Here is a 13,424-nt window from a genome sequence, read left to right as displayed (position 1 = left end):
TCTTATTTTTTAGTTATCCTAATGTTAGCACACTTGCACCTGCAAAGACTACTATTGATAGGTGTAAACCTCTATTGTCAAGAGTTAAGTTTTATTGATAAGACTTTACTTCCTTATTATTGGGATTTATCACATTCTTCTCCTCCTTCCCTCTCCCTTCTCCCCTAACCTCTATTGATAGGACTTTACTTCCTTATTATTGGGGTTCATCACGTTCTTCTTCTCCTTCCCTCTCCCTTCTCTCCATAGTTCAACATGTTGCACATCTCTCTCCTCCTTCCCTCTTTCTCTCAACCAACAAGATCCATATCGGATCTCTCTCTCCTTTTGCCAACAAGACCATGGTAATTTTCTTCTTCCCTCTTCTTCTACCAATTCTTTTACATCCAAATCTACAATATCGTTTTTGGTGTTTATTTCAAATCACGTCCTTAAGAGCTGGGATTATACATAAAATTAGTAGCCATTTAGATTTAGTGTAGCCAATAATTATTGATTATAGTAGGATTTTACCATTATACTCTTTGAATGCCCTAAGCACGCAATGGACTATAGTGAAGAGGATGTGCGACAAGGTGAATCGGCAGCGAGGTTTTGAGCGCGGAGGAAAAGAGAAAGATGTTATCAGCGAGGTCCACCTCCATCTGGTACAGATGGAGGCAGAGGTGCAAGGTCATGCACATGCCCCTCTCCATGCAGAGGCTCGTGGTTGCCTGGTATGTTCGCCTGCAGAACATTGACTTTCTTTTTGGCTTTTCTTGTAGCAGGTGGCCCTGTTTACTAGGCCGCTGAGCCGAGCACCCGAGAATCAAGAGGTCTCTCTCACAGAGGTCACAGAGAATCCCTCTGCATCGAATACAGAGGCCCTTTTTGGCATTGCCCCTCGGAAGCTCAGGAACGTGGAAGACGAGGACTTTGTCTCTGCCTCCCCTCACCTCAACCACTTGGAGTCTGCAGGGACTCCATTACAGCAGAACTATTTCTCTAGAGCTTGGGCCGCACAGAAACACAGACCTCTAGAGAGGAGCTCTGACAGCACAGAGGAGCAGTTACCTCATCCAGGCCCCTCAGTGGACGTTCCTCCACAGCCTAACTGGGCTCAAAACCGCGTTTGGTTACCGGCTCCAGATTTGCAGCCTTCTACTGATGGTACTTCTATTTCTGATCTCTTGCATGTTGCGATGCATGATTTTATCTTTCACTTCAGTCTCTCTGTACCGCCATACATTTTGAATGTAATGTGTGTGTGTGTGTGTGTGAGAGAGAGAGAGAGAGAGAGAGAGAGAGAGAGAGAGAGAGAGCGATACTAACCTCTACAAAAGACCTAGGGTATGTGAGGCCAAAAGATATTACGTGTGATCCCGAAGTAAATTGAATGACAAGACAACATGAAAGAAAACCAAGCTGCCAAAAGAAAAACAGGGCCAGTGTACTATGCGGGCCCTGTGTATACAATGGAGTCAGCATATAAACCTCGTGTGTCTGGACTTGTCACGTGTCATCCTCTCCTACAACTGTGTACATGGAAGCATTTCCACTGTGTGCGGGGGAGCTACTTGGTGGTGAATGTCTCATGTGACGCACCTCACCTACATACAGGCTGTGGGCAGATTCAAGCCACACAGGTGCTATGTGGCAGGCGCCCATGCCACGTGTCAGTTGGAAAGCAGGTCGGCGACATTAATGCTGGTCCTGGACAATAATAACAGGCTGACATCATTATTTATTGGTGATCAGCACCTTAGTGCATATGTGCACATACATATATATGTGCACATACATATATATGTGGGGGAGCCGGTTGGTGGTGTTGGAGCCTGGAGAATGTCTCATGTTACACACTTCGCCTATATACAGGCTGTGGGCAGAGCCAGCAGCAGATTCCGGCCACGTAGGTGACACATGGCAGGTGCCCATGCCATGTGTCAGTCGGACAGCAGGTTGGCAACATTATGGCTGGTTGTGGACAACAATATCAGGCCGACATCATTATTTATTGACCTACCAGCACCTTAGTGAATATAAATATGTGCATTGGCAGGTGCCCATGCCAAGTGTCGGTAGGACAGCAGGTCGGCAACATTAATGCTGGTCGTGGACAATAATATCAGGACCAGCACTTTAGTGCGTATATATACGTGCATTGCAAAATCGTCAAAATCATCCGCAAACTCTCAGCGTTATGGAGCCGACCGAGTGTCTCTCTATAGGACAGGCTGGTTGAGGAGATTCACAATGTTTGGGCTGAGAACTGCGGTCTTCCTTCTCAACCATCATTTGTACTTGAATTTCAGTTGTATTACTTCTTTTTTGTACATAATACATAACAATAGTTATAGGACTCTTGTGTGTGCTATTTGTGTTTGATTATGTAACACTCTACTCTCAAACCCTGGCACATAAGACACGTGATTCTGTTGCACTCTACTCTCAAACCTTGGCACATAAGACACATGTCACTCTTTTCACAGGTTTTTGGCTACTTGTCATGGATTCACAAATTATTGATTTGCTTCTTAGCTGGAGGGCTCGCATGGATGAGTAGGCAACTTGCATGGATGAGCAGGCAATAATGTCAGGAGAAGAACCTTTGGGTTTCTTTGCAAGTCTTTGTGCTAACGTGATGAGGACGGAATGTGAGGCTTTGCACTTAACGCAAAGTGTTGTGATGTTCGGGATCTTGGTTACCTTGTGTTACATGCGGCATAACAGAAGTCTTCTTGATTGTGATCAAGTGTGCTTCAATTGCTGATTATGGTAAGAGCAACTACCCACATAAGTCCCCCCCCCTCCCGAAGAGAGTACTTGCTTGTATTGCTGAATGAGTTCAAATGAATGGGTTGAATCTGCCCAGAAGAGTAGGATTTCCCATAGAGAATCACCCTTCTCCCTTGACTTGATGATGACTTACGTTTTCCTCTCTCAGTGAGAGAAAAAAAACATCGATGCCTCATGACCTCTAGATGATTGTGTTTTCCTTCATTGGCTTGCCCGGGGACTTTAGTACACACATATGCTTGAGATTATTGCATATGGAAATGATGAAATATTGGTGAGGCCACGTATATATATATTATACCAACCTCACGAGCAAGTTAGCTTGCTAAAATTGGCCGACTAGGGAAAAGAGGCTTTTTTTCCCATTTTGCTTGGGCGTCTTTAACTAGATGGGCACTGCCCTTTATAAATTGGTTAATGGGCACTCAATGGGTGTGCATAGGCTGTCCATAGCTTGCTCATGCTCTCACCAACCTTCCATGGCCATTTTTTAACCTTCCTAGTGGCCATAGGTTCCCATAGCCATGGGGCCCATGCCATACTCTCACCAACCTTCCATGGCCATCTGTTAACTTCCTAGTGGCCTTGGATGGAAAAGGGTTTTTGCATAGGTAGACTCTAAAATTCCTAAATGACTTGACTGGTATTTTGGGCATCCGGCCATGCGTCTAACAAGTGCATGGAATCCCTGTACAACATTACAGCTTGCAAGTGGGTTACATTTGACCTTCCGTTATTGACGTGACTCCTAGACCTAGATGGTGCATGGTGGACTGCACTTGGACAAGGGCTTACAACATAGTGTCCATCAAAAGGTATCGTAAGTGTACATATTATGCCAAATGTCCATGTGGCACCCTAGTACAACAGGTGCATGTGACATCTTGGATGAGCTTTGCTTGATCTTTTCCTTTTATGAGAGGGCACTTGGACACCGTGAAGATGAGGGTAGTTTCAATGCAAGGGAGGGAGAATGTGACCTCACCTACGTATAGGATGTGGGTAGAGCCAACAACAGATTCAAGCCAGCAGGTGCCACGTGGTAGGCACCCATGTCACGTGTCAATCGGATAGCATATCGACAATTTTAATGCTGTCGTGGTCAATAATAACATGTCGACAACATTATGTACGGGCCGATTAGCACCTTGTTTATATATATACGTCCATAACAAAATCGTTATAATCATATGCAAACTCTCGGTGATTAGAGCGTATAGAGTGTCTCTCTAGAGTCCAAGATGGCCTAGGAGATTTACAACAGTGTTTGGGTTGAGTCATTCTCACTATCATTTGTACTAGAAATTCAGTTGTGTTACTTCTTTCTTGCACATAATATAGAACATTAGTTTTATTACTCGTGTGTTGTGTGCATAGTTGTCAAGTACGATACCGTACGGGAAAATACGGTATGATGTAATTTTTTTTTCTTATTGTACGATTAAAAAAAAATACTTATAAACTTACGGAAGCATCATAGTATAGAGGAAGCTCAAACAGGCTTCATTATGGCTGAGTCTACCCTGCATCTCCGGAGGTTTGACAGAAACTCAGTACGAAGGGCTTTGTGTGAATATATGCTCTTATGTGTGTGTGTGTGTGTGGTGTGGAGTGCGTGTGTGAGAGCATATCTTGATACAGAGTTCTACACCCACTATTGGGCATCGATGACATTGGTGGGGATGTCGTAGTATCTAGTCCATACTATGCATAATGGAGTTGATAGTTATATAGTCTTGTGGGTTGACTACCATGAGTATATAACATGCACGTTCCTAAAAGGTGAACTTGGGCATGTTCCTAGATTCATCTAGGTATATAAAAACAAGACCATTACTTCCTTTTTTTTTTTTTGGAAATTTTTTTTAGAGGAAAAAAAACATTTTTTGAAAAAAATCCGTATGAGTCCGTACGGCATCGTACCGTACGATATGGTGTCGTACGGAAACAACTATGGTTGTGTGTGTTTGATTCTGTTGCACTCTACTCTCAAACTCTAGCACATAGACACGAGTGTTCTACATCTAGTAGAGGGTTTGGGTCCCTAGGCGGGGCGTTTGGCCTTTTGAAGGGCGTGTGCACTCTCTCAAAAGACTCCACGAGTGTGTGGTGTTAGTATGTTGCAAGCCTGCAGTGTATTCATTGTGTGGGCTCTCCCTTTGGTCTTTCTATCGGAGTGGATCTCGCATGGGCTGTGTTAGCCAAGGCCCTTTGGTGATGGCCAAAGAAATCGAGTGCCGTATCTCACCTCTTGGCCTGTTGTCAATATCTTTGTGTGATGACTCAACTCTAGTAAGTATTGTCTCAGGTATCTTTGATTTTCATAGTGCATTAGTGTGAAGAGGTCGAAACCTCTCCCTGATGAAGAGGCAGTAGAAGCTGTCATAGAAACTGTTAGAATATGCAGTGGAGATGATGACAAAATCTGAGAACACAAGAGCAAGTGCAGTGCATAAAAATATAGCAGTGGAGAAAGAGAGAGAGGCGTGTAACTCTGCTCTATATATACACAAGAAAATCCCGAATAACTGATACAATAAGTGGAGGGGCCATGGGGCCATTTTATATGGCCCGACATGTGCAGTCGGCCAGCAGTCGACAGCAAGTTGAAGGCCCACGACCAGCACCAGCTCCAGTCGGCCAGCCTCAGAGAGTCGGCCCTCACACCTGGACCACTCAGGACAGCCTCCCACACCTGGTAAAAAATAGGGAAAAATATGGAGAGTGGGGAAAAATGAGAAAACACCTAATCCGGGCGGGAATACCCACAATAGAGGCAACAAAATGCCTCTGGAGGATCGTGGGTTCCACCAGTGGAAACCCAATCTTGCCAAGTAACCTCTGCAACCTCACCACCTCGTAAGCAGCACCACAAGCAGCCCGATACTCTGCCTCTGTCGACGACAAGGCAATAGATGGTTGCCTCTTACTGCTCCATAAAACTGCTCCTGAGCCTAGGGAAAAACTGTAGCCTGATGTCAAGGTCCTCGTGTCTGGCTCTCCTCCCCAATCTGAGTCACTCTGACTGTGGAGTGTGACTCCATCCATCAATCCCTCTCCTGTGTGTAAGAGTCCAAGATCCTTCACATGCTGCAGAAACCACGAGATATGCAATCCTGCCTCCCAAAGAGTCCTCTGCAAACATGAGCTTAACAGCCTCATTAGAAAGCTCCCATCCAATCTGATATCCAGCAACCAGATCAATGAACCATTCTGCTTTTGAGTCAAGGAGGCATCATACTGCTCACAAGGATCAACACCTGTTACGGTGGGATGCCAAGTCCTGGAAACCTGTTGAAGACCACTCAAGGCCTTCGGAAACCTGGAGCCAACCCCCTCTGAATTCGGAACCACAAAGCCTGGAGAATGTGTAACATCCACCTTCACTTGCAAGTAATCAACTGCTACCTGCTTGGCCTTCCAAGAGGTCCTCATGGAAAGAACTTCCTCAACTACATGAATTTCTTTGTCCCGAATGCTACGAGACATCAGAGCATAGGTTACCTGTAAAGTTTCCTCTGACTGACGAACACAAGAACTACCAACATCTGTACTGGAAAGTTCTTGCCAACTGCTGCCATCAACTGGCAAAGCTATCCACCATCTGGTCGGGGAAAGCCTGTACCTGCAAGGTATCCACACTTAAGTGGCCATTACCAGACTGCCACTCATCACAAAACTGAGGACCTGGGATAGAGAGTGCTGAAAGCTTGTAAACTCCATTCTCCACTTCGCCTTCCCAAACTACCTGGCCTGTTGCCTTGTCCCGGAGAGCAATAAAATGCTCATCAAACTCCACCCATATGCCAGTCTTGCAAACCTGATGCATTGACAACAGATGAAAACCAAGTGACGGAACATACAACACCTGGGAGGAATGCTTCCCCCCTCTGCCATCAAGAACTATCTCCAGCCTGTCCTCATTGTGAACTGGATGTATCCACAGTAAGAATGTGACCAGAATACCTGCAGAGATCCTGTAAAGCCGTATGGGAAGGAGTCATGTGCCTGGAAGCACCACTGTCTAGAATCCACTCCCGAGTATCCGTAGCGGAGAGTCCTCCAACCTCCTCCCTGCCTGAAGAAAATGAAGCATCTGTGTCCATCACCTCTAGGTGCACAAAAGCTGGAGTCTTCACGGTTGTTGCTGAGGATTCTGCACCCTTCTCGGTGCTCCGCTTGGGACACTGCCTCCAATAGTGGCCTTTCTCGCCACAATCATTACAGGTCCTCTTTGCCTTCAGTTTCTCGCGGTCTTTGTTGGACATCTTCTCAGGAGACTTCTCCGATGAAGCCTTCCCTTTGCCCTTGTTGGTATGGCCTTTCGACCGTTGGCCAGTTAAGGCCTCCGAACCTCTGTCTTGTGGAGGGTTCGTGAATCTTTCCTCCTGGTCCAAGACCATGGGCACAAGCTCCTCCCATGTGATGACGCTGAGCCTGCCATTGGTAATCAAAGAAGAGTAAAATGCTGAGTACTGAGAGGGCAAATGCGACAGCAACGTGATGCCATATCCTCCGATGATATCACTTTCCCAGCTTGGAGAACTTCCTGCTGAAGAGCCTGCAGCTTGTTGATGTGCTCCCGCATCGTTGACGCCTTTGCAGGATTCATCACCCACAACTGTACTTCCAAGGAGATCCTCTTCATGGGCGATACCCTGTTATAGAGAGAAGCCAAATGCTGCCATATACCTCTGGCCAGCGTCATATGCTTGATATGATTGATTACTTGCGGTGTGCAGTTGAGGAAGATGAAAGAACGGACCCTGGCATTGACACGATCCCACAATTGTGCCTGTGTCTCGCGTTCCTTTTGAATCGAGGGTAACTCCCCTTCCTCTAATTCCAGCCATGGAACCCCAACAACAATGAAATCAGCAAGGTCGTAAGACTCCAAAAGAGATTCCATCATTACCTTCCATATGCCGTAGATGTTCCCGTTTAACTGACGGTCCACTAGGAATGTGGGGAGTGTCGGGATCTTCACATGCCTCTGAGCCATCTCAAGTAAATCTGCCATTGCGAGGGTAACAGAAGCTCCCCTCTATCTTGTAGTAATTGGGCATCTAAGCACATAGTGCTCATTTGCTCCGTCTCTCTAGTGAGTATTATAATGTCAAAGTCAAGCAAGTGGATGACATAAACTCCATATGATGTGAAATTGCCATAAACTCTTTTGAGATTCCCTTGGGTACAAAGTTCAAACACATGTATAAACAAATAGACGATGGTGCCGGTTGCTCACCTCTTGACCATAGCTCCCACGGAGCATCCTCCAGCTATTAGGCTAGACCAACACCTTGACCTTGCTTCTAGCCACGACATCTCATACCACCGTGGTTCGTAGCCCACTCTTGCCAGGTGTGCGGCAAGAGCTTAAGGTCTAGGCCTTGCTTGGGTTTTGGTCCCCCTATGAGGATGCCACTTGTAAAGGCTTGGGGTTGATAATAAAGCAGGAAAGCACACTTATTAATATTTATAGTTATAAATAGGCTTTCACATTAACCCATGCTTATAAGCGCTTGTGCGTTGCTTCCATTGGAAGGGTAGCTTGAATACATTGGCGGATGCCTTGAATAGAATTGGGGAGGTGAACTCTTTGAGCTTCACTGAGATTAGGCTTGACCTCTATGGCTCTCTCAGAGCGCTATGTGAGACCGATGGTCGTTTTGGTTCGGGTGGGATCTCCATAGATTTAGACCGAGACTCAAGAGTCATGCCATCCGTGAGTGTGGCAGGTGGTTAGTTCCTTATCCGGAATGGATTGCTGTTCCAAAATGAGAAGGTTTGTGTATGAGATAACATTGAGATTAGGAAAATAATCCTGTATGAATGTCATGACGCTTCTATAGTGGGTCACCCAAGGGTACAATAGGCCTATGATTTAGTAAAAGGAACGCTTTATTGGCCTAAGATGAAGACGTATGTTCAAGACTATGTGGTAAAGTATTTTTAATGTCAAGTGAATAAGATTGAATGTCTTTGGAGGTATGTTACATCCTCTAGGGATCCTAGGAGGTAAACGGAAGAGTATTTCCTTGGACTTCATTGTAGGTTTGCCACCGACCAGCAGAGGGCACGATGCTATTTGGGTGGTAGTAGATAGATTGATGAAGATGGCACGATTTTTACCTACAAAAGTGAGTGAGGGCAACCAAATTGGCACAACAGCTTGTTGAGCAGCTTTTAGGTTGTATGGATTGCCTTTTGAGATAGTCAGTGATAGGGACTCCAAGTTTTCTAGACATTTCTGGCAGCTAGTTTTCCAGAGATTGGAGACTACATTGAGTACGAGTTCCTTTGATCATCCTCAGTTTGATGGGCAAATAGAGAGGGCGAATCAGGTTTTGGAGTACATCGTGATGGTCGAGTTTGCCTATATCAGTGCTAAGCATGTGGCCACTGGTTACAGTCTGTTGATACCAACCTCTCCCATACATCGTTTTTTTTTTGTTGCTTAAGAACTGCACTAGTAGCAACTTTATAAGCATCAGGCATGATTTCATAAGGAAGCTCTTGTGTAGCAATAGCCATTATCAAAAAGAGTTTTTTGATGTATGCCCTAAATGTGCTTTAATGCTAGGTTACAAGCTTACAGAAAAGGTGTATTTGAGGAGTTAATCATAACCAACTTTGGGTTTGTGCTAGCTGTTTGTAGTATAGAAACTAATTTCTGACTTTTGAGAGTTACTGTGCCTTGAGAATTTATTAACTGTTTCTTTTCTGATATTTATTTTCCTTCAAACTTTTTTCTTTACTCATGAACAGTTTTTGTTGACAGAAACATTTACCTTTGTGTCATTCAAAGTTCTTGCTTCAGCAAATGCCTTCAAGCATAGAGGACATCTGTACGGGCATGTGCCTGGTCAGATACTTGATTGGAAAAGTCGAAGAAGGAAAGTATTATCTGAATTGGAATTGTGCTCTCCTGACATCATATGTCTCCAGGTACTCAGAGTTATGATCAGGTCAATTGAAAGAACCTACTTGTATCTTCTTGATTCAGCTCAGCCAAAAATTTATGTTTTTCATTAAGCAGGAGGTTGATAGGTTCAGTGATTTACAGTCAGATTTGGCATTGAAAGGTTATGCTGGACTGTATAAGGTCAGTTTCTTTGACTACCTGTTTTGATTATAAAGTAATATCTTATGGTGCTATGTTGTATTGTCATGCAAAATCATGTATTTTGTAAGGCAGTTATGTTGTACACAGGCAGATGATATTGAATAGATCCCTTTTATGAGTATATGCAAAATAAAAACTCGTGGTTTAAGCCAATGAGGTGATAGCTCAAGTGGTGAAGGTGTTTGACTAGGACCAAGAGGTCCTGGGTTCAAAATCCCCCTTGGTGCTTCCTCGGCGGCATCGCCTACGAGTGGATAAATAAGCGCCTATGGGCGGTGAAAAATTGGTAACTACCGGAGGATCTTGAGCCAAAGGCAAGTTGAAAAGAAAAAACTCGTGGTTTAAGAAAAATTCTAGCCTCCATGAAAAAACGATCAGGCTATTACTTGTGTGGATTCTTTCGCCTTCCACACGTGACCTCCTTCCTTGTGAGAATCATAAGTCATTGTATTCATCTTTCCGCGTCGATGTGAGGCAAAGGCACTCCGTGAGGTGGTTGGTGTCGAAGGCTCGCGTCGGTGGATGCAGAGGCACTCCGAGGTGGTAGTGAGCAGCGGAAGGGATGCAGACTTTGGTGACAAGGGTGCTGCGGTACCTGAGTGAAGATGAAGAGTAGAGAGGGCTGCCGTCCCGAGTGGTGTCGATGGCGAAGATAAGCAGAGAGGGCTGTCGTCCTGATGATGTGAGATGTTGAGCAAAGAGTGGGCTGCTGTCCCAAGGTAAACTAAAGAAGAAAAACGATGATAAACCAAGATAGGTACTGATGATAAAACGCTGAAGTCCTCTATTGTGTAGCAGAGAGTGGGTTGTTGTCCCATGAGCTGAGGAAAAATGCTGAAGTCCTCTACTGTAGTAGAGAGTGGGCTGCTGTCCCAAAGTGTGGCCTGATATGAAACGCTGATGTACTGTATGTAGCAAAGAGTGGGTTGCTGTCCCAAGGTGTGGCCTGATGTAAAACGCTGATGTGCTGACCTGAAGAGCTGATGATGATGAAGCAGATGATGTGCAGTCCCCAGCAGCAGCAACAGCAGCAGAAGTGGTACCGAATATGAAGTGGTACAAGTGGTGAAGTGATGAGGCAAGGCTATATATAGTGTATGGGGCTGCTGGTCGGCCAGCAGAAAAGACCCACAAAGCAAGAAATAAAACCTAAAAATCCAGAAAAAATACCCTTGTTAGGGCTTGATAAAATACTGTTTTCACGCACCCATGTGGTGGGCTATCTAAGGACATCAAAATTGGAAAAAAAAAGTGTTCATCAACAACTGACTTTTTAGCTTTGCTTTTGATTGACAAGGGTTGTTACTAGTCTTGTATCAATTGGATTCACCTGGGGATAGATGCGTATTTCGGGAGTTAAGGGATTAGCCAATGCTTGAGGTGGCCAATGTGAGGTAGAAAGGCCTAACGAGACTCCCAAAGGCATCAATTGAAGGAAAAAGGTATAAGGCCGAAAAGGGTTTACACCTTAGAGAAGTAGTTGGCCACATGGCAAGCACTAGGCAAAGGGGTGTGTGGCCTCGCATGCGAAAGAAGCTATGCATTAAAGAATTTTCAATTGTGGCTTCTAGGAAAGAGTCGTGCATAAAGAATGGGCCTACACTATTGGTGGGTGGGTTTTGGAAATTTAAAGAAGCTCTATAGGGGTTTCCCTTAATTATTCCAATATGCTGTCAATTTATTTCTTACTGAAATTAGGGCTTAAAACATTGCATTCTTTTGTATAGAAGAAGCCTTTTGTTACACTGTTGAACTCCATAGCTCTTCCTGCCCATGGTTTTGGAGCCCATTTTTTAACTTAACTGCGTTTGTTTGCTTCTCCCCATTGTTTTGCCATTCTAGGAGATAATTCCACATGTTTTATATTCTAACCTATGCTATTCATCTTAGCAATAGTCAACTCTTTATGTGTTGTTTTTTAAACCTTGGATATATCAAAGGTTAATATTTGACACTCTATAATAACCCACGTATGACCTTGTTAGTGTAGCAGCAACTCACTTGTATCTTGCAGGAACGAGGAGTAACGAGTCTCCATCAGCCCCCCCTATCACCACCTGTAACAGGCTCTTCAAAAATTTAAAAAGTATCCTTGTTTATTTTCACCCTTTTCAGTATTTTCTTGTATTTTAATGCAATCTTGGCTTCTGTAAGAGAGGGAAATGCTTGCACTTTCTGCATATCGTGGCCTTGATGTATTCTTGGCAATTCGGTAATAAAATCCATGGAAATACTTTCCCATTTATTACTTGGGATTTGCAAAGAATGCAACAACCCAGCCTGTCTAAAGCGTTCAGCTTTATTTGCTTGACAAACTTGACACTCGAGAACATAATCTTTTACATACCTTTCATCTTTGGCCAATAAAAAGTGTGTTTCACTAACGATAGTGTCCTGTGTACCCCAGAATGTCCAGCAGAAGGGGCGTCATGACACTCCTTAAAAATCTTGGACCTAATGTCCGGGATCTGTGGTACACAAATTTTGTCATTACGGAATAGTAAACCATTCTGATTCATCCACTGGCCTCCTGCAGCTTGAATGGTAGGCTGCTCAGTCATCGAGTCTTGGTCAATCAATGAGCTCCCGTCCTGGATCTTCTGCCAAAATGGACCAAAATAACTATAAGTCCTGCAAAGCCCTCTCAATGACTGAAATAAGTCAGTAGAAATCTCGGTGAACGACAAAGTATTCACCTCTCTAATTCGACTAAGCGCATCTGCAACACTATTCATGGACCCTTTTCGATAACGAATCTCAAAATCAAAATCTTGCATTAACTCAGCCCAACGAGCTTTCCTTCCTCGCAAATCATCCGCATCACACACATACTTGATTGACTGATGATCAGTCAATACCACAAACTTGGAGTCATATAAATAATGTCTCTAAACCTTGAGAGCGTGAATCACAGCATAAAGCTCCTTCTCAGGGTTGGCCAACGAGATTGAGTGTCGTCTAGCTTTTTACTTTCAAAAGCAACAGGTCTACCATCTTGAAATAGAGAAACCCCGATGGCATAGTCTCTGGTATCAGTTTCAAGAACATAAGGCCGACTAGGATCGGGTAATGCTAAGATAGGTGCTTCCTTGACTTTATCTTTCAAAAGTCTGAAGACCATATCCAAATCGTTATTCCAAGTGATAGCCTGATTTGACTTACGTCCATGACCTTTCAACAAGTCGGTCATCGGTAGTGTGAGCTGAGAGTACTCCCGCATAGATTTCCGAAGAAAAACAACAAAATCGAGAAAAGAACGAAGTTGTTTCACTGTTCGCGGTATAGGCCAGTCCAGAACCTTCTGAACTCGGTCATAGTCAATGCTCAATTCATCCCTAGTGATCTTGTGTCCCAAGTAAATGATGTCTGTCATAAAAAACTCACATTTACTTAACTTAGCATATAGTCGATTCTGTCTTAAAATAGATAAGACAATCGTGAGGTATCTAACATGATCCTCAAGAGTACGACTATATATCAAAATATCATCCACGAGAACACATGCGTAACGAGTCGTGTA

The 13,424-nt window shown here is 44.2% G+C and overlaps 1 protein-coding gene across 1 annotated transcript in view; it reads left to right on the top strand.

Moving 5' to 3' along the window:
* The first annotated feature begins 478 nt into the window (after positions 1-478).
* The window catches only part of LOC147618235 (carbon catabolite repressor protein 4 homolog 6-like), a 45,285-nt gene continuing 32,339 nt past the window's right edge, over positions 479-13,424 (top strand). The window contains exons 1-4 of the mRNA XM_086774680.1: positions 479-672; positions 768-1,149; positions 9,560-9,726; positions 9,818-9,883. Coding sequence (XP_086630806.1) covers positions 619-672; positions 768-1,149; positions 9,560-9,726; positions 9,818-9,883 — 669 coding nt within the window. The 5' untranslated portion in view covers positions 479-618. The remainder of the gene's footprint in view (positions 673-767; positions 1,150-9,559; positions 9,727-9,817; positions 9,884-13,424) is intronic.

The sequence above is a fragment of the Cibotium barometz genome, chromosome 35, assembly GCF_041138505.1.
Source record: "Cibotium barometz isolate CiBa-2024 chromosome 35, ASM4113850v1, whole genome shotgun sequence".
Taxonomy (NCBI): domain Eukaryota; kingdom Viridiplantae; phylum Streptophyta; class Polypodiopsida; order Cyatheales; family Cibotiaceae; genus Cibotium; species Cibotium barometz.
Note: the sequence above shows the minus strand (reverse complement) of the source record. Positions and strands in the feature narration are given on the sequence as shown.